Source organism: Mustela nivalis (genome assembly GCF_964662115.1).
Source record: "Mustela nivalis genome assembly, chromosome: 1".
In the NCBI taxonomy this organism is placed as follows: Eukaryota; Metazoa; Chordata; class Mammalia; order Carnivora; family Mustelidae; genus Mustela; species Mustela nivalis.
The window spans coordinates 54,905,096-54,924,507 of record NC_139020.1 but is presented as its reverse complement, the minus strand read 5'-3'; the positions used below and the strand labels follow the sequence as shown (position 1 = coordinate 54,924,507).

At 41.4% G+C, this 19,412-nt stretch overlaps 1 protein-coding gene across 1 annotated transcript in view; it reads left to right on the top strand.

Annotated features, from left to right (window-relative positions):
* Positions 1-19,412, top strand: part of MYH15 (myosin heavy chain 15) — a gene marked incomplete at its 5' end in the record, with an annotated part of 154,815 nt that overhangs the window by 36,034 nt on the left and 99,369 nt on the right. The window contains 6 exon segments of the mRNA XM_082719582.1: positions 1,966-2,084; positions 6,916-7,065; positions 7,662-7,832; positions 15,214-15,390; positions 16,464-16,568; positions 16,570-16,597. Of these exon segments, the coding sequence (XP_082575708.1) occupies positions 1,966-2,084; positions 6,916-7,065; positions 7,662-7,832; positions 15,214-15,390; positions 16,464-16,568; positions 16,570-16,597 (750 nt within the window).

The window sequence follows — 19,412 nt, the reverse complement described above, 5'->3', positions numbered from 1 at the left end:
CAAGAAGTAGATTGTTTTTACACTGAGATATATTCCCATGCCATAAAATTCACCCTTTTAAAGTATACAGCTCAGTGAGTTTTAGCATAATCACAAGATTGTATAACCATTACCACTATCTAAATCCAGAACCTTCCATTACTTCAAAAAGATTCCTATTCTACTCTTGCAACCAGTACTATGTTGTACCTTAACTAACTGGAATTTAAACAAAAACTTGAGAAAAAAATAACACAAAAAGAATCCTGTACCCACTGGTAGGTACTACCCATCCCATTCTCTTCCTAGCAACCACAGGGGCTACTTTCTGTTCTTTGGATTTGCCTATTTTGGGAAGTTCCTATAATTGGAATCACACATTGTGTATGCCTTTTGTTTCTAGTTTCTTTCACCTAGCATGACATTTTCGGGCTTGATCCATGTTGTAGCATGCATCAATACTTCCTTCCTTTTCAACGGCTGAAAAAATTTCCGTTGTATCTCTGTGCTGCATTTTGTTTATTCTTTCATCAGTTGATGGATGTTTGGGTTTTTCTACTTTTGACTGTTACGAATAATGTTGATAGAAATATTTGTGTGCAATTTTTTGTGTGAACATATGTTTTTACTTCTATTAGGTCTATACCTGGCAGTAGAATTTCTGATTCCTTAAGTACCTCTAACTTTTCAGTAGCTGCCAAACTGTTTTCCATAGTGCCTATACCATGCTACATTGCAACCAACAATGTGTGACTATTTCAATCTCTCCACACCTTCACCGACACTTGTTATTGTCTTTTTGACTATAGCAAGTCTAGTGGGTGTGAAGTGGTATTTCATTGTGGTTTGATTTGCATTTCCAAGAACTAACGTCTTTTAAACATTTAGGATTCAGACATTTTATTTCAAAACTACAGTCTACCTTGCTACATCCGTCTAAACACACCCTCCTCTCATTCTCTGGGGGGTCTTTTTGCCTATAATGGAATGAATTTTTTAAAATATTTTTATTAACATATATATTCTTTGTTTCAGGGGTACAGGTCTGTGATTCATCATTCTTACACAATTCACAGCACTCACCATCCTCCCTACCCTCCCATCCCCTAGCAGCCCTCAGTTTGTTTCCTGAGATTGACAGTCTCTTATGGTTTTTCTCTCTCTCTCTGTTTTCACCTTGTTTCACTTGACCCTCCTTTCCCCTATAATCCTCTGTCTTGTTTCTCAAATTCCTCATATCAGTGAGATCATATGATAATTGTCTTTCTCTGATTGACTTACTTCTCTTAGCATAGTAGCCTCTAGCTCCATCCATGTCATTGCAAATGACAAGATTTCGGGGTTTTTGATGGCTTTATAATATTTCAATGTGTGTATGTGTATATATATGTATATATACATATATATATATATATATCATATTTTCTTTATCCATTCACCTATTGATGGGCTTCTAGACTCTTTCCATAGTTTGACTATTGTGGACATTGCCGCTATAAACATTGGGGTGCATGTGTCCCTTCAGATCACTACATTTGTATCTTTAGGGTAAATACCCAGTAGTGCGATTGCTGGGTCGTAGGGTAGCTCTATTTTCAACTTTTTGAGGAACGTCCAGGCTGTTTTCCAGAGTGGCTGCACCAGCTCGCATTCCTGCCAACAGTGTAGGAGGGCTCCCCTTTCTTATAAAGGAATGAATTTTATTTTATTTTATTTTTAAGATTTGATTTATTTATTTGACAGAGAGAGAGAGAGAGAGAACACAAACAGGGGGAGTAGGAGAAGGAGAGGGGAAGGAGGCTTCTAGTGGAGCAGGGAGCCCTATGTGGGCATCGATCTCAGAACTCTGGGATCATGACCTGAGGCAAACACAGACGCTTCAGCACTAAGCCACCCAGGTGCCCAATGAAACGAATTTTAACGATGTTCCCCCCCCCCCCCCCCCCCCCGCTTCCCTCCTTGCCTTCCTTCCTTTCTTCTGACCAGGTGCTGACAAAGCTGCTTTCCTCTTGGGCATTAATTCCTCTGAGTTGGTAAGGGGCTTGATCCACCCTAGAATCAAAGTTGGGAATGAATATGTTATTAGAGGTCAAAATGTAGCACTGGTAAGGTGATGTTTCCAGAACATTATGACTCTATGATCTTGTAATAATTGTATACATATTGTACTTGTTATTTTATAAAAAAGCAAGTATTTGGAATGTTTTCACTGGTGATGCCTACCACAGTAAGTGCTCTTGGGTTAAAAATCTTTCTGGATTCTTAAGACACCATTTGATACTGTTCCCATAGGTAACAAGTCTCTTTGCAGGTGGAGGCAAGCTCTTTACTTGTGACCAATGTCTTTTTTGTCCGGCTAAGAAGCTTTCAAAGCTGTTAGCTCCTGACATGAGGAAAATTAGCAAATTGGCATCCCCCCTCCCCAATTTGGAATATTGACTTTTTAGAGTAATAGTCACCGTAGTTGAGATAGGGTTTTAAAATATCAGCTGAAGTTAGTATTTGAAGGAGGGGTGTTGAGAGCAGAAATGAGAGATAGAGGGTCAGGTAGCTTTTGTGCAGCAGCCAGGAGAATCGTTTTAATGATAAAATAGCAAATGCTCTGAGGACTGCTGATCCCGAGGCTCTGTCAGAATGCAGCAAATGTTCCCAGGGATGCCGGGTAATGAGACCATCTAAGTGTGCTAGTGCATTCCAAAATACTAATTTACGTCTCTAATGTATAGTAGCCATGCTGCAGAAACACACACACACTGAACTCTCAGCTGACAGTAAACTACACATTTCTCTCTCTCTCTCTCTTTTTTTTTAAGATTTTATTTATTTATTTGAGAGAGAGACAGTGAGAGAGAGCATGAGAGGGGAGAAGGTCAGAGGGAGAAGCAGACTCTCCAAGGAGCAGGGACCCCGATGTGGGACTCAATCCCAGGACTTTGGGATCATGACCTGAGCTGAAGGCAGTCGCTTAACCAACTGAGCCACCCAGGCGCCCAACACATTTCTCTCTTAAATCAAGTCCAATACAGAAGGGTCAGCCTTCTTCCAGATTGTAGTTCAGCCCCTTGGAACACATGGTCTCCAAAGTTGCCGCTCACAGTGAAGGATCATTTGTAGAGAAAGTACACCCACCTTTACTGCTTGGGGCTAGAAGTGATGTCATTTTCACTAACATTCTATCAGGGAAAGTTAGTCAGGTGACCCCCTTAGCTCCAGGAGCCATGAGAAATGTCGTCTTTCTGCAGAGAGGGAATGGTATGATCACATGGAATATGTCTAAAGCATTCACAGGCGTCATTTCCTTCTGTTCCTACAACAACACTCAGAGGTAAAGAGAGCAGGCATACTGCTCCGATTTCCCAGTTGGCGAATCTGAGGGTTAGGGAACATAAGGAACACTGCAAAGGGCACGCAGCTAATATTCAGGTGACATTTAGATGGTCTACATACATTCTACATAGATTCTAAACCTGAATGTGACAGACAAATGTACAAATTTGTGATAGAAGGCAGTTATTTGATGACAATAAACTCTATTTCTTTTTGGTATATTAAAGCATCTGGCATGACTATGTTATTTAAAACATTTCATCCATCTCCTAGTTTAACTTACTCTATCCATCAATAACTCTACCTTTGTCACAATACTACACGGAACCCGAGTTTCTATTTTTATTCTTCCTTCTCACCAGACCTCCTTGAGGCTGTGGGCTGTGATTAGTTCATTTGGGTACCCTTGGTCTCTAGCACAGTGCCCTGCGAGTAGTTGGTGCTCCATAGCCATTAAGATAAACTAAATATGGAGCTGAATTTGAACCATGTTCAGCAGAACACGTAGTTGAGCTATTGCTTGTAGTGAGGATAGGGGTGTTTGGCAGTTTCTTGCGTTTTAACGTATTCACCACAACGTGCGTGCATGACATGCTATGATTATAGAATGGGGACTTGCTCTGTGTAAAACTAATGAGCCCAAAGGAGGACTGAAATCAAACCTTCGCCTCTTTAATATTGTGTTCTCAGGAACTGAGTTACCACCAGCCTTTACTATAATAGAACCAGTGAAGCAAGCTAATGTATTATTATCCAACATTAAAAGAAAAAAAAATTCCTCATCTTCCATCCTTTCTGTCTTTCTCTTTCTCCTGCTCCTGGAGAGAGAGTAAGAAAGCACACTGTAAGGCTTTTCTTTTCTTAGGAATTTTACTGACTTTATAGAGACAATTGCCACTGCTAAGAATAGAGATGTATATGCTCTGTTGATGACAATTGCAAAAGATGGCAAAAATTCTTGCAGTGTTAACACTTACAGAATTTGGTTCCAGCTCAGTGTTGACTGACTCTGGGACCTTGGTCAATACCTTCACCTCTTGGTGACCCCAGTGAAGAGGTGGAATTCCTCTGTGTCTCAGCAGAGGGGTGACCGGAATCTAAATGGGACGGTCCTTCCAGTATGAGTGTGTCCTGCCCATGGTACGGGTTTTGGATTCTTGCTCCCAGGTGCTCACTGCTAGTAGCACTCAGTCACGATGGCACTTGGAAGAACACCCTGCCTCTTTTCAAAAGCGCTCCTCCTGAGGGGCAGGTCCCAACCCCAGCTGAGAGCCACTACACGTCACTCTCAAGAACTAAGCTCCTTCAGGTCCAGTATTTCATGATTCCACGAGAGTTCTAACTCTGCCCTTTAAAAAGAAATTGTTTTAATTTAAAAAGGTTGAATAATGACAAAAAAATGTAATAGTAACCACTGAGCATATGTTAAATGCTTTGTATAGATCTCTCATTCAATTGGACAACAAGCCTACAAAACTGATTTTGGAGGTGGGGGGCTGCGGAAAGAGAGTGCTAGGAGGGGGAGGGGCAGAGAGAGAAGGAGAAACAGAATCCCAGGTAGCCTCCTTGCCCAGCATGGAGCCTAAGGCAAGGCTTTCATGATCTTGAGGTCATGACCTGAGCCAAAATCAAGAGTCGGGTGCTTAAATGACTGTGCCACCCAGGCACCCCTACAAAATCGATCTTATTTATATTTCCATTTTATAGTCCAAGATGGCAAACCTTACAAAGATGAACTGCTCAAGGCAGTGTAGTAAATACTGCAGTGAAGTTGGGGAAGTGAGAAAAGCAGACAGGGGTTGGGAGCACGGGAACTAACATGTATTGGGTACTAAGCACCAAATGTTGTGTTATATTTACATCCTCTGTCTCACTGACTCTCTTCCTACAACCTTGGCAGATGCATATTTTAGTGTTGTTATTTTACCAATGAGAAAGGCAAGGATCCAAGTGGTTACAAATATGGCTATTTGACTCCATTTCTTTCTGGTGGTTGTTTTTGTTCTATTGTGTGCTATTGCTCCCTGAGGATCAGTCTTCTGTGAGGTTATTTGAAAAAGAGCTAAGGAATGAGTCCGTGTGGTCCCTGAAAAGTGGAAGTATATAGGTCTTGCTGCCTAAGTCCTCCTTCACTGGAGAGACGATGATGAAAATGATTCACTAGTAAGCCGTATGTTGGTTCACTGGTTTTGGTCAGCAGACGCCGTAACATCTCCTTCTTCCTCTGACTACATCTTCAGGATCCTCCCGTTTCTTCACTACTCTTAGCCCTGACCAGTTTCTCTCCCACCCCCACTTCTGAATATTTAGGGAATTAAAAGAGGGTCAGCAAGTTTGTCGTGTTCTTTTTAAAGTTTCAAAGTGACTGCTGTAGACAGAGAGTGATTTCCTCAGGGCTCCAGAGGACGAAAATCATTCCTGGTGCTTTATTTGTGCGGGTGTGCTCTTGACGCCCATAATAAAAAACTGTAACGCCAGCCGGCGTATGGATTACTGTGGAAATGACTCAAGAGAACTGATCAGAGAGTGGGTGACTCATCCCTAAATCACCACCAGACACCAACTGGCTCCTGCTGCGTGCTCTCTCCTGGGCAGCTGAGGGATGGATGGGACAGGCCTATTTTAAATGTTAAGTGGTTGGAGCCCATTCTGCTTCCAGGCTTGGAGAACGTCCAGCTGAAATCCACTCCTACTTGGAGTCTGTCAGAAACCCGCTACTACGGCAGCACCTTTGCATCGTGGAAGCGGCGTCTGCATTTATATGGCATCAGCCCAGCACAGAGTCTGGAGCTCTCCCCAGTAGGTTACGTTAAAGCCTTTGCCACATACCTCCGGGGATGGGAAATGCAGCCTGAGTTTTAGGGTGGGAGAGTCTGAATCAGATTGATGCACTCAATTGCCATTCTCCCCACAGGGATTTGAGAGCAGCCCTGGGGGACTGATAGAATAAAGAATGTGGAAGCTGAGGCCAGAAAGAACCTTCAAGACCATTATTCAGGTGAAGAGACCACAATCTAGAGAGGTTAGGCCACGTTCCAAAGGTTAGACAATTTATTAGTGGCAACGGCAGCAGCGGACAAGGGCTAGGCGTTCCAGATCCCTACCCTGCTCTCCCAGTATTTTGCAGATTTCATGGTGCACAGGTAATCCCCGGGGGATCGTTTGAGGGTACTGGTTCAGATTCTTAGGTCTGGGACTGGATGCCGAGATCCTGAGGGTCAGCATCTTTCATATGCTCCCGGGCCGTGCTGATGCTGCCGGTCTTCGGACCACACTTCAAGAATGCATTGCCACGCTACCCCAGAAAGTTGGCCCTTTGATAAAAGGAACGTGATTTCTGTCACAGGAGTGTCTGGTAAGGAGCACCAGGCTGGTTGGCCTCTGGGTTTCTTCTCCTCCCCTCTTCCCTTTCCTCCTTTCCTTGCTTCTTTCTCCCTTTCTTCTCATTGTATTAAATTTCCTCCCTGTATCATCTCAGCAGCACGCTAGAGCCACAGAAAGTCAATAAATAGATCCCGGTTTTACTAGAAGGTGGTTGCTGATAGAAAAGGCCCAGGATTAAAATGTACACGGCTGGCAGACATGGAGAGCTTTCAATGTGATTTCCAGGTGACCTATGCCGTTGGTGCCCTGTCCAAGTCAATATATGAAAGGATGTTTAAGTGGCTGGTGGCACAAATCAACAAGGCACTGGATGCCAAGCTGTCAAGACAATTCTTCATTGGCATTCTTGACATCACTGGTTTTGAAATCCTTGATGTAAGTATATCAGGTTAGAAGGAACTCATTGTGTATTTATCAGGAGATCAGAGAATGTGAATTGAACGTCATAAGTTGTAGTCAAAGTGTGATGGGATTCATTCTGTGAAAACTTAAGCCACTCTGGTTGGAAAAGTGCTATTATTAATATTAAAATAACAACAATTATAATTAATAGAATAAAAATTAATTCAGGCTTAAATAAAAGTAAATAGAAATAAAAGAATGATTTTGAATTTTGGTATGATTACATGTTATCTTATTATCATAATTTTTAGTTTGCAGGTATATTTGAAGGAGGTAGAAATTTAATTGAGGTTTCATTACTTGTTGGGTCTATTTGCCATCATACTGATTGGGGTTATGACATTCTCCTACATTTTTCTAAATGGACTTCAGTTTTATTTATTTTTTTAATTGAGATATATTTGATAATTTAAAAATGTATATGTTTTGGGTATACAACTTGGTTTGGCACCTATTTGCATTGTGAAACAATCATAGTTAAGTTAATTAACATATCCATCACCTCAAATAGTTATCATTCGCTCAATTTTACCTTTATCTCTTCTTCCTACCTAATCACGTCTTTGAAGTATAACAGCCTTGAGCAACTTTGCATTAATTTTACCAATGAAAAATTACAACAGTTCTTTAATCAGCACATGTTTGTTCTGGAGCAAGAGGAATATGCGAAAGAAGGCATTGACTGGGTGTCCCACGATTTTGGTCTGGATTCACAAGCCTGCATAGATCTCGTTGAGAAGGTAACGCATGTTTTTTCTCCTCATTCATTCTCGTTTAAGGAGAATCGTCCCTGCTCGCCGTATTGATCCATGTTAGGACTCGGGCTCTGTCAGGGGATGGGAAGCGGAGCAGGACAGCTCTGCGCGCTCGCTCTTAATGGGCTTGGTGTGCAGCACCTGTGGCAACTGAATGAAACCCTCGTGTCAGTTACCCTCCTCCATCGCCTCCCGCCAAGACTGTTGCTGTGCCTTTGCTGCTTATGTATGGCCTCCACTGTTAATGCATGAGGAGACGTGTCAAGATTAAAAATGGTCATGCTCTTGACTGGAAAAACACAGAGCTGAAAATACGAGCACTGTAGGGCCTGGCTGATTAACATAAGGTGAATGACTAGGCCCAGAGCAGCTTAACGAAATTTGGCAAATTAGCATGCAAACAAACAACTGTCATAAATCCTCAAGGCCACTACCTCGCAGGATGTAGTTTGTTCATTTAATTGGACAAGTACCAGTTAGTTTAAGTAATTTATGACAATACTTCATGGCTTATTAGTAAATTAGCTGCAGTGTATGGTTTCTGAATTCAGTGATGTTCCCGTACTCTGAAATCTTCCCATGTGCTCTGGGAAGGATTAACGGAGTTTGCCAGGGGGATGGAGGATAGTGTCTTCTGTGGCTTTGTCTGTGGGAGTCTGCATGGTGGCACGTCTTGCTATCACCGTGGATTGCAGTGAATTCTGGAGCCAGGTCTGGGAATGCCAACGCCAAGTGCTTTCAGTGTTCTGAACGCTCTCCTTGGCTAAGCAGTTGCATCTGATTCTTAACAGCCTTGCCAGGAAGGAGCCAGTGCCTCCCCTCTCACTGTCTTTGCTGGTCTTTTCAGGTTTTGTTGATCAGTGTCCTATCAACTTTATATATTAGAGTTTAGAAGAAACGACACCTTCCTAGAAAATAGCTATTATTCATAACAGGAATGGACGTCACATTGATTTTATTTATTCTATAACCAGTGAACTTGATAGAGGAAGGACAGGCTGATTAAAATAATAATAATAATAATAATAATAATGAACCAACCTCTGAGCTGATTAAAAAGAATGATAGTAATGGCCCAACCGTGGTCTGGTGAATGTTTGCTGGCATTGTTCAAGCTGAGAAATGAAACTAAAGAACTGGGGGGAAAGATCTGGTTTTTAGTAATTGTCACCTGTGGTATCTGCTTATTGTGATTATGGTGAGATACCATTTTGGGGCAGGAAGGTGGAAGATAGGCATTGTTCAGACTCAGGTCCATGAACATTACTGATTTTTAGCTGATCTGGAGCCCATTGTCTCCTTTGTCTCCAATCTCAGTGATTCCAAATAACACACTAGCAACATGGATGTAATTTCCTGTCACATTTTCTACTGATACAGTAAAATGAGGAAACAAACAAACAAAAATATCCCTGACCAGATGATAGGATGAAAAGATAAGTCTTTGGCTTCCCATGAATGATTTCAAAGGTGTTCAGGTCAGGCAAATGAGGAATACTAAAACCTTGCTTGACATGATTCTATATTTTGAAAAGACCCGTTGAGCGAGTTCAGGCTACGTGAAGAAAATTTGTTGTAAATATTAATGACCAAACTTACTCTTTGAAATAGAATGAATCATGAGTAGTTTTCCAAATTCAAAAGAACTGAAATACATCAATATGTACAAAATGCCTTATAGTACGTATCTGTGTGTGTATATAAGAAGAGGGACTTTCATACATAAAAATTTCAAATTTTTATGTTTACAGAAATGTTTGTCGAACTAAAAAAATGTATTTTAACACCACCTTTAACTGCTAATTTGGTCATCAAGCATACAGTGACCTCCTTCTTTTATAAATGCAGTGAACAAATCTATTATAGGATTAGCTCACACTTATTTCATTGCTTGAAATATTCTCATTTCTTTAGAACTCGGGCATTGATAATTAATACAAGTAGTAACATATGACTATATATTTATGGTTTTGCATAGGTATTATATTGGAAAAATACATTTAAAATTATACATTTAAAATCTTGTTGCTCCTGTCATGGTAGTCACCTTGAGAGGCTGCCTCCATTTCCCAATAATTCAGCCCTTTTGCAAAACTTCCTCTTATGATGGGGATTTGGATAAGGTTTTAGAATATTACCAGCTGTGAGAGAAAAGTAGCCGCAGTACTCATCATCTTACCTGTTTTTAACTCCAAACTGTATTACCTAGCTCGGTTGCATTTTTTACCTTATTTTCCTGACTTGTCCCAATAAATTTTTATTGTTCCTTTACAGTGATACTTTTTCTAAAATAATTTAAATCCTGGTAGCATCTTGGCAATATGTGTTGTTGCCTCCCAGGTGGGATTCTTTGGGTATGCTATGTCTGGTTTTCTTATTATAGAATGAATCCCATTAATATCATGTTCTCTCTTGCACACCCATGAGTATTTCCTGGAAATATGCCGCTCCAAACTTTCGGTTACAACTCTTTCCGCCTGACTACTGCCCACAGCAAAGAAGCCCAGATCCCAAAGCTCGAACCTGGATGTCTTAGTGCCTACCTGTCAATCAGTTACGGAACAGAACTTTGCTGGGGACCTACATTCAGTCCCCTCAGAACCTACTCTGCTAAGGCCTGTGAGAAATGCAAACCGGAGGCGTCCTCCTATCACAGAGGAGTGCCGAGTATCATCAGAAAGCATCCTCCTAAGACCAAAACTTTTAATTTTTTTTTAACAAAACAAGTAAATTGATCTAGCAGCTACTTGTTTTGATCACTTTCTTGCTACCTCGTTAGTGAGGGAGGGATTTCTGCGTTAGGTGTAGTATTGGCTGAACATAGGACGCATGACCTTGGACAGATGAGGTTGGCCCAGCTTACTGGCCACATACACTCACAGCCTGGAGGAGGAGGACACTGGGTGCCATGCATGGCCATGTGGGGGTTGCCCTCCTGAGCACAGTGACTAAGAGGGGCTCTAGGAGGCAGGTTTTATAGTAAGGATAGGATGAGGGGACTGTTGATTCTCAAGGGAGGATGTGATAGGCTTGTTTGAATCATTCTGAGAGCTGATAGGGGTCTGAAACCCATCACTCAAGGATAAAGGCACTGGGCCCAGTCCCACGATGAGGACGGTTGTTTGGCAAGGGGACCTCAACCACGGAGCACAATGGGGGAGGGGGAACTTTTGATTAGGTCACCTGAGGCCCTTTCAGTTTTCCCCAGATGCCCAGGCACACATGATGCTGGGCCTTAATTTTAGGTCTAATGCCACACTACTGTGTTATAAGACTTAGAATTAAATGCTGTAGAAAACTTAAGCAGTAGTTATAAGTAGCACTTGCCCTTAGGAAGTATGCAGTCAAGTAGGAGATTTGTAAGTCTAATCAGTGTAAAAATATGTCTCGTATAAATGCAGGAAAGGCACAAAGGCCCACAGAACTCAGAAGAGCTGAAGTCGCCTCTGCCTGTGGGAATCTTGGAAGGCCTGGTAGGAAAGAGTATGAAATTTCAGCTGGTTCTTAAGATGTGATTATGATTTTAGCAGGTGAAGAGAGGAAGACAGTGAGCAGGTGGAGGCACTGGGAAGAGCGAAGGCCTAGGGGTGAGTAAGTGCAAAGGTCACATTCCAAAATGTTAGGTAGCCTCGTAGCACATAGGATACACAGAAGGAAGCAGCTGGAAAGAAAGAAAAGAGGGTCTGATCGTGAAGAGATGCTAAGTAGTTTACACCTTACTTTTTGGCAGCGGGGAGCCAAAGAGGGCTTCTGTGCAGGGCAGTGGAGCAGTTAGAGCTGCTGGGGTTTATTCTGTGGGTTTGTGTCTAGGGTCTGGAACAGGAGGAAAGGCTAATGACGTAAGGCAGTCGCGCAGCTGCATAGTCGGCCAGGTGAGAAGTGAAGAGGTCCTGACTCAGGACGACAGAAATGGAAATAGGAAGAAAGTGACAGACATAAAAGGAGAGAAGGCAGGATCGATAACATTTGAAGAGGAAGACATCTGAGCCCTCAGGTTCCGAGTCAGGGCAACGGACTCAAACCATTTACTGTGCCATAGAGGACATTTGATGCTACAGGGCAGAACATAATTACTTTTTTTCCTGACCTATTTGGAAATTAATTTGCTGGAGGGCATCATATTTATTAGAAGCTTTACACCTTTTGAGGAATGGAAAAATGGAGAAGACCCTGAAAAAACAGTGTTTTTCCCCCTCCTTTGTGGTTAGGTTGCTCCATTTTGAACTATGACATGCATTTGCTTATCATAAAGCTTCCAGTCATCCCCAAATGGAAGTTGGCTTCATTAGATTCCCAGCGTGATGGCAGTCCCCATGTGTGGAAGGTGACTGTTTGAGATGGGGGCTGTCCTTCCTTTTGAAGCATTGCCACAACGTCTATTGTTAACAGACACCATCCCAGGAGGTGTTTTAATTTTTAAATGATTTAGTGCAGTTTTCGCTGAGGTTTGACTGCACATATGGTAGGCAAATCCATGGTGCAAGATGAATCCATGTGTCCCAAAGCTTACACCAGTGAATCAACTATTTAATCTGTCAGATCTTCCTCCCGTTCCTTATTACTTTGCCTAGAACCCACAAGGTCAGTGCTGCCAGGACAGGTGTTGGTTTCACTTAGAATATTTTGTTCTTGGGGCGCCTGGGTGTCTCAGTGGTTTAAAGCCTCTGCCTTCGGCTCAGGTCATGATCCCAGGGTCCTGGGATAGAGCCCCCGAATCAGGCTCTCTGCTCAGCGGGGAGCCTGCTTCCCCCTCTCTCTCCCTCTGCCTGCCTCTCTGCCTACTTGTGACCTTTCTCTGTCAAATAAATAAATAAAATCTTTTTTAAAAAAAAAAGAGAGAATATTTTGTTCTCATTAAGAATACTTCATGGGGTGCCTGGGCGGCTCAGTGGGTTAAAGCCTCTGCCTTCGGCTCGGGTCATGATTCCAGGGTCCTGGGATCGAGCCCCATACCGAGCTCTCTGCTCAGTAGGGAGCCTGCTTCCTCTTCTCTCCCTGCCTGCCTCCCCACCTACCTGTGATCTCTGTCTGTCAAATAAATCAATAAAATCTTTAAAAAAAAAAAAAAAAGAATACTTCACATATTCACCCACAGCATCATTCCCCATCTAGATGCTTGGGAGGAAGGAATATGTTCCAGAACTCTTCAATGCGAGAATTAATAGCGAAATGTTGTTACTTATGTTTTCCCTAAAGCGTGAGTTTTAAGTCTATGAAAACATGCAAAAGAGGTAGAAAACCATAGTCGATCTATTACAATGGTAGACTCAGGTGGATCCAAAATATGATCTTTAGGTGTGCCTGGGTGGCTCAGCTGGTTAAGCATCTGCCTTTTACTCAGGTCATGATCCTGGAGTCCTCAGATGGAGCCCTGAATCAAGTTGGGCTCCCTGCTCAGCAAGGAGTCAGCTTTTCCCTCTTTCTTTCTGCCCCTCCCCCCACTGATGCAGTCTCTCTCTTTTTCTCTCTCTCTCAAAATCTTTAAAAAATTATGGTCTTTAAATATTTGATGATCCACTGCTTTGACAAATTAGAACCATTTGTATGGCTCCGGTGCAGTAATTTAGAAAAAATTCTAAACTACAAGCAAATTTTCTTTCAGTATTATCACCCATCCAGAGCCTTGACCTGGAGTTGGTATGTTCTCTCTCCATGATAACATTTAGGCATTAGCTAGCCAGCTTTTTAGAAGGAAATTATGAAGAGAATATAAGAAACTTTTAGGTCGATTGGACCAGATATTTAATGTCCCTCCCAAGCCTGGGAGTCTATGATTCTTAGGTAAAACGTGTTGGTAGAAAATCATGAAATCTGTGCTGTTGGGCTAAGGGGTCATGTTGTGTCTCAGAATTCTCATGACATTTTCTCTATACTTTTGTTTTGTCTACTTTGTTGTACACATATTTGTATCTTTTGCCTTCTTAAATGTTCTGGAGCCACAACCCTTGAATAAACCAAAGTGTGTGGCTCAGTGATTTATTCATAGAAGGTACCGCAGAAAAACTAGTGGAGTAGGTTAATGCATATACAAATATAAAGATTGATGTAAAAATACAAGAATCCTTCATTCCCCCCACCCTCCAAGCCTGTTTTTCTCTATGTGTATGTACCTCACACTGGCTAATGGTAGCATATACTACCCATGTGCTCAAGCCAAAAACCTGGTCATATTTCCTTTTCTGTTACACCCCATATTTTATCCACCAAAAGTATCCACTTCACTTTCAAGCTATATCACATTTTGATGACTTGTGACCATCTCTAACCCTACTACTAATCTAGACCAGGGTCAGCAAACTATGGCCTTGTGAGCCAAATATAGCCTGCAACCTGCTTTTGTAAATAAAGTTTTAATAAAACATTGTCACACCCTTGTTTTTACATGTCACCACCTGCTGCTCTGGGGCCTGAACTGGCTGAGTGGATGGCAGAGCTGTGATGGGAACCATATGGCCCACAAAATCTGTTTCCTACATGCCCTTTAAAGAAAATTTTGCTGACGGGACCCATCAGGTTTTCTACCACATTTTCTTTTGTTGTTTTGTTTTTCCAACACTTTAGAAATGTAAAAATCATTATTAGTTCACTGGATATAGACCACAGGGAGGAGTTAGCCTACAGGCTCTATTTTGCCAACCTTTTTTGACAAATGATCCTTTTGAAGCAAACATCAAATCACAATACCTCCTGTTAAAATCTACAAAGACCTCCCATTACACTTAAAATTCAAATGTCTTAGCATGGCCTGGACAGCCTTTGGGATCCAATACTGCTTACCTCTCCAACTCCATCTCCACGTGCTCCATCTAAGGACCTCAGCTCTGTCTGCTTTTGCCTCTGGCAGGGCCTCAGACTTGCCAAGTGTGCTCCTGCCTCAGGGCCTTTGCACTCATCATTTGTCTGTCAAGAGTGCTTTCATACAGACCTCAGGATTTGCTCTTCTGGTTCAGGTCAGAGGGTTTTACTTGATTCTCCCACCAAAATTTCTCCCAGCTGGTCCCCCATTCATTCTCTATTTCTTTACTTTGTATGATTTCTTCAGGACAATTAGGTGAATCTAAATTATTTATTTTTTGCTTACTTGACTATTGTCTTTCTACTCCATTAGAATATAATCACTCTGAAGACAGGCCCTTAATGTATGCAGCTCATGCCTACATTGCCAGCTCCTACTGGTGCCCAACACCTAATAGGTATTTAATAAATAGTTGTTGAATGGACGATTAACTAGTTATACAGAGTGAATATTCTCTCCCCTTATCATCTGATTCAGTTCCAGGAATAAGAGTTTGTATTCACCCCTGCTATTAAAAATACTGCATCCTGGTGTTTTCTTTCATCTGCTGTCCATATGTATCTCCAACAGCCAATGGGCATCTTTTCCATCCTTGAAGAGGAATGTGTATTTCCTCAGGCTACAGATGTAACTTTCAAGACCAAACTTTTTGACAACCATTTTGGGAAGTCGGCTTATTTCCAGAATCCCAGACCTGATAATAAAGGATATGAAGCTCACTTTGAGCTTGTCCATTATGCAGGAACAGTAAGTTACCTCTAGACCCTCAGCCCTGAATTTTCTTGACGCTGTTTCAAATGCATTGGGTCAAAGTCCCTAGATGATATATAAGTAAAGTTTAGCTTAAATGAAGAGATGAACAACAACAACAACAAAATTTCAGTTCCAGAAAAAAAAGTTGGCATACTCTTTTAACACTTAGGAAATGAAACACCCATACTATAATAGTCTTCCTTGTGTACAAAGGTTAGAAATCTTAAAATAGACCCTGTCATCCCAACTCAAAGTAAGTCAGCTTCAGAAAGTGATGGAGATCATCAAAGCCATGGGTTTTTCCATATTTGTCACTCCTTTTAAGTTAACATTGTGTGAATGAATGATTTCAACTGATCTTTTTATTGAAGTTTTTTTTTTTTCTTTTTTAATTCTCTCATAAAGAAATAGTCACTGTGAAATAACGGCCTCCAAACTATGGCCGACAAAGGTTTCTAATGACTCTTGGTGCCTCTCCTCATTTCCCCACTGGTGTGTGTGTTGCCCCTTTTATCTGCTTTTCTGCTTCTAGTCAGTGATTCCGGATGAAACAGAAAGAGAATTGATAAAGGATAAAATGATACTTCATCCTTAAAATGACCTGCCAACTGTACATAGATGTGCTTGTAATTGTCTTCTTTCATATCCTTGAATATTAATTATAATCATATTTATAGTAAAATATCATTACAATTGCTAATTTTTTTTAATGTTCAGTGTGTGTCAGAGACAATTGGATTATCTAATCTATCCTTGCCTATGAAGGAGAGCTGATGTGAATTGTTTCTACTGGAAATACCATTTAATTCTCTCTCCCTCTCCTTCCTTAGCAATCCCTCTCCTTTCCCTCCCCTGCTCTTCCTTTCTATAATGTAAAATGGTAAAGTCTGAGAATTTCTTTGGGTTACACAATGGATTCCTGGAGTATTATTCAGTACTGTTACCTCAAACCAATTTAAAGTTAAAGGACTCAAACAATTTATGACTTTTTTAAAGTAATGCACAATTTGCTATGTTAATTTATGCATTCTCTTCTTTTGTTACCTGAACTGCTTGCCTTTCTAAAGGTGCCTTATAACATTAGTGGCTGGCTTGAAAAGAACAAAGACCTTCTTAATGAAACAGTAGTGACTGTATTTTGGAAGTCGTCAAACAGATTCCTGGCAAACCTTTTTTGAAAATCCCATCAGTACTGACAGTGGTGAGCTGAACAGTCTTCCCCAATTTTTTAACCTCAGAATGGGATCCATGGCTGCCTCGGCACTTACAAAAACCCTTACCTCTTTCCTGTTGTATCTGTGTCTGCTCCCTGTGGTCTGAGTCATCCCCTCTTATTAGCCTTCTGTCCTCAGGCTGGCGGTTCTTCAGGGAAATGGTGCTGTAAGATAGATGTACTTCAAGGAGCCTGCTCTGGTTTGCTTTTAGCTTCTATTCAACCCCGTTGCAAAGAGGGAGCTGCAAACCATATTTTGATAAATGATTTGGGGGAAATAACAAGCCTCTTCAATCTATATTCCCCAAGTATCTTGGATTTCTCCTTCACAATTCTTTTGTGTTATTGTAACTTGGGGTTATGATAAGCTTCATGAGGGCAGGGATTATGCCCGATTTGCTTAATTGTAGCCTCAAGCATGTAGCAAATACCTGTTTAGCAGGCACTCCATAAATATTTATTAACCAACAAATAACTAATCTTGTTTAGTAGTTTGTAATTTACAAAGCGCTTTTAGATACATTATCTTACTCAGTCCCTGCCAGTGACCCTTTCAGATACAGACAGAGGGCAATGCCTTCTTATCTCACAGGAGCAAATACAGAAGAGTTAAGCAACACTCCCAATTTCACAAATCTACTGTTAAAAGATAAACTGATATATGTTGAAAATTTTAAGCATTTATTTGAGCAAAAATTGATTCAAATAGGGGAGTGTCAAACCCTCAGTGTTTAAGACTGCTCCACTGACAGAAGCTCAGGGAGATACTTTATAGAGAAAAGGTGGAAGCAAATAAGGAAGTTATTGATTGGTTGTCGTTTAAAGCCTACTTGACTGTGATTGGTTGTCCTTAGTGTTTTGATTTTATAACCCTGGGATATTTACAGGCTTAGATTTTGGCTTGTTAATATAGGCCACTATGGAATTAGAGCCACATCAGTCTAATGGCCTCCTTGTTTAATTAAGTTAACGGTAGTACATGCAAAGGCAAAGGTAGGAAGCAGGGCTGCTTCCTGGCCTGGTGCCTATACCACTCTCACTGTCTTCCAGAAACAAAACAGAAAAATGTGCAGGCTAGATGTATTTGAGACATAGTTCAGATTTCTGCACTATGATACAAAGGATTTGAAGATACTGAGCCCATGTGGCTAACATCAGCCTCACAACAGGACTAATGCTAGCTACAGAGGGAAGCTCTCCAAGATTCAGAACAAAAGTCACCAACTGGCAGCCTTGGAGACGAACCTGGCCTTCAGACATGTTTAGTTTGGTCCACATGGGTTTAAAAAAAATCAGAAGTTTCCACATACACATTTGGATTTCTTTTTTCTTTCCAAAGTGGAAAACATTGGAAAATGGAAAATCTGGCCTGCCTGGATTCAGACACCGTTGTGGCAATGGGGCGAGGTTAAAGGTTGTATACTGTCATTTCCTAACCTCCTCATGGTCCTGTTATCTCACACTCAGCTTTAAGTTAATTCCTGGCCCCAGCAGGCTGATTTGGGACTCCGGATTGACATGGTCAGGAAATGGAGAGAGAATTTGGCACTTCCTGGCTCCATCAGCACAGATGACGTATTTCAGGAACAGGCCTGAAATCCCATTGGCCTCCCTCAAGAGGGTGAGAAATGAAGGCTATTGTATTTGGACCCTGATAATCTTCAGGCAGTGCATTTGCCTGATTCTAATGGCTTCTAAAGTGCCCCTGAGCATTCGGTTAGATAGTGACTCCTAAGCTTACGGCTCCCAGATGGGTCATTCTCTGATCATAAGAGATCAGGCGGCAGTTCAGGCAGAGAGTCAGACAGGAAATCATCTTCAGACTCTTCAGAGTGTCTGCTGTGTCCTTTGGAAACAGAAAAGAATAACTGTCCAGAATGTCCCCCTTTTTTCGTAATTTTTCAAGCACCTCCTGAAAATACTTGCCTCCACGTTTCTCCCTCTTCCAAATACTTAATTACCCATAGTAACCATATTTTTTTCTGGGGGAATCCAAGACATTATAACTGGAGTTATCCATAATTTTTAAAAAAAAATTAATAGTGGAAGGTAGTAGTATTCCCTTTTCATAGGTGGAGGAACTGAAACACTAAGAGGTCCAGTGACTGACTCAGAGGGCCTGAGGCATGTCAGTAGGATGTTAATGATTCAGCTTTAGGATTTCTGCCCCAGCACAGGTGTTACTCAGGTGCAGAGAATATTTTGTGTTATATGCAGACAGCTGGTCCATTTTTTCTGGACTGCCTAGGAATTTTGCAGTCATTGTTGCTGTTGTACATCTTTGTGAGTTAGCACTACACAAATGTGTATAAAACAATTTGGCTTAGCATGGACCCTTTTGCTTGAAGAAAATGGAAATAGATTATTTTTTTCATAAATTAAAAAACCGATGCTTGGGACGCCTGGGTGGCTCAGTTGGTTGGACGACTGCCTTCGGCTCAGGTCATGATCCCGGAATCCCGGGATCGAGTCCCGCATTGGGCTCCGAGCTCCATGGGGAGTCTGCTTCTCCCTCTGACCTCCTTGCTCATGCTCTCTCTCACTGTCTCTCTCAAGTAAATAAATAAAATCTTTAAAAAAAAAAAAAAAAACCGATGCCTGACTGTTGCCAAAAACACAGACGACATGGAAAAACAAAGAGAGAAACATAAAAGTTACCTATCACTCTACATAGAGTGATAGCAATTGCTAACACTTTAGTATATGCTTCTCCCAATATTTTTTATATATTTAGTTGCTAATAATACAACTATACTGACAGACATGTATACATACTCAGGATCATAGCACACACAACCTTATA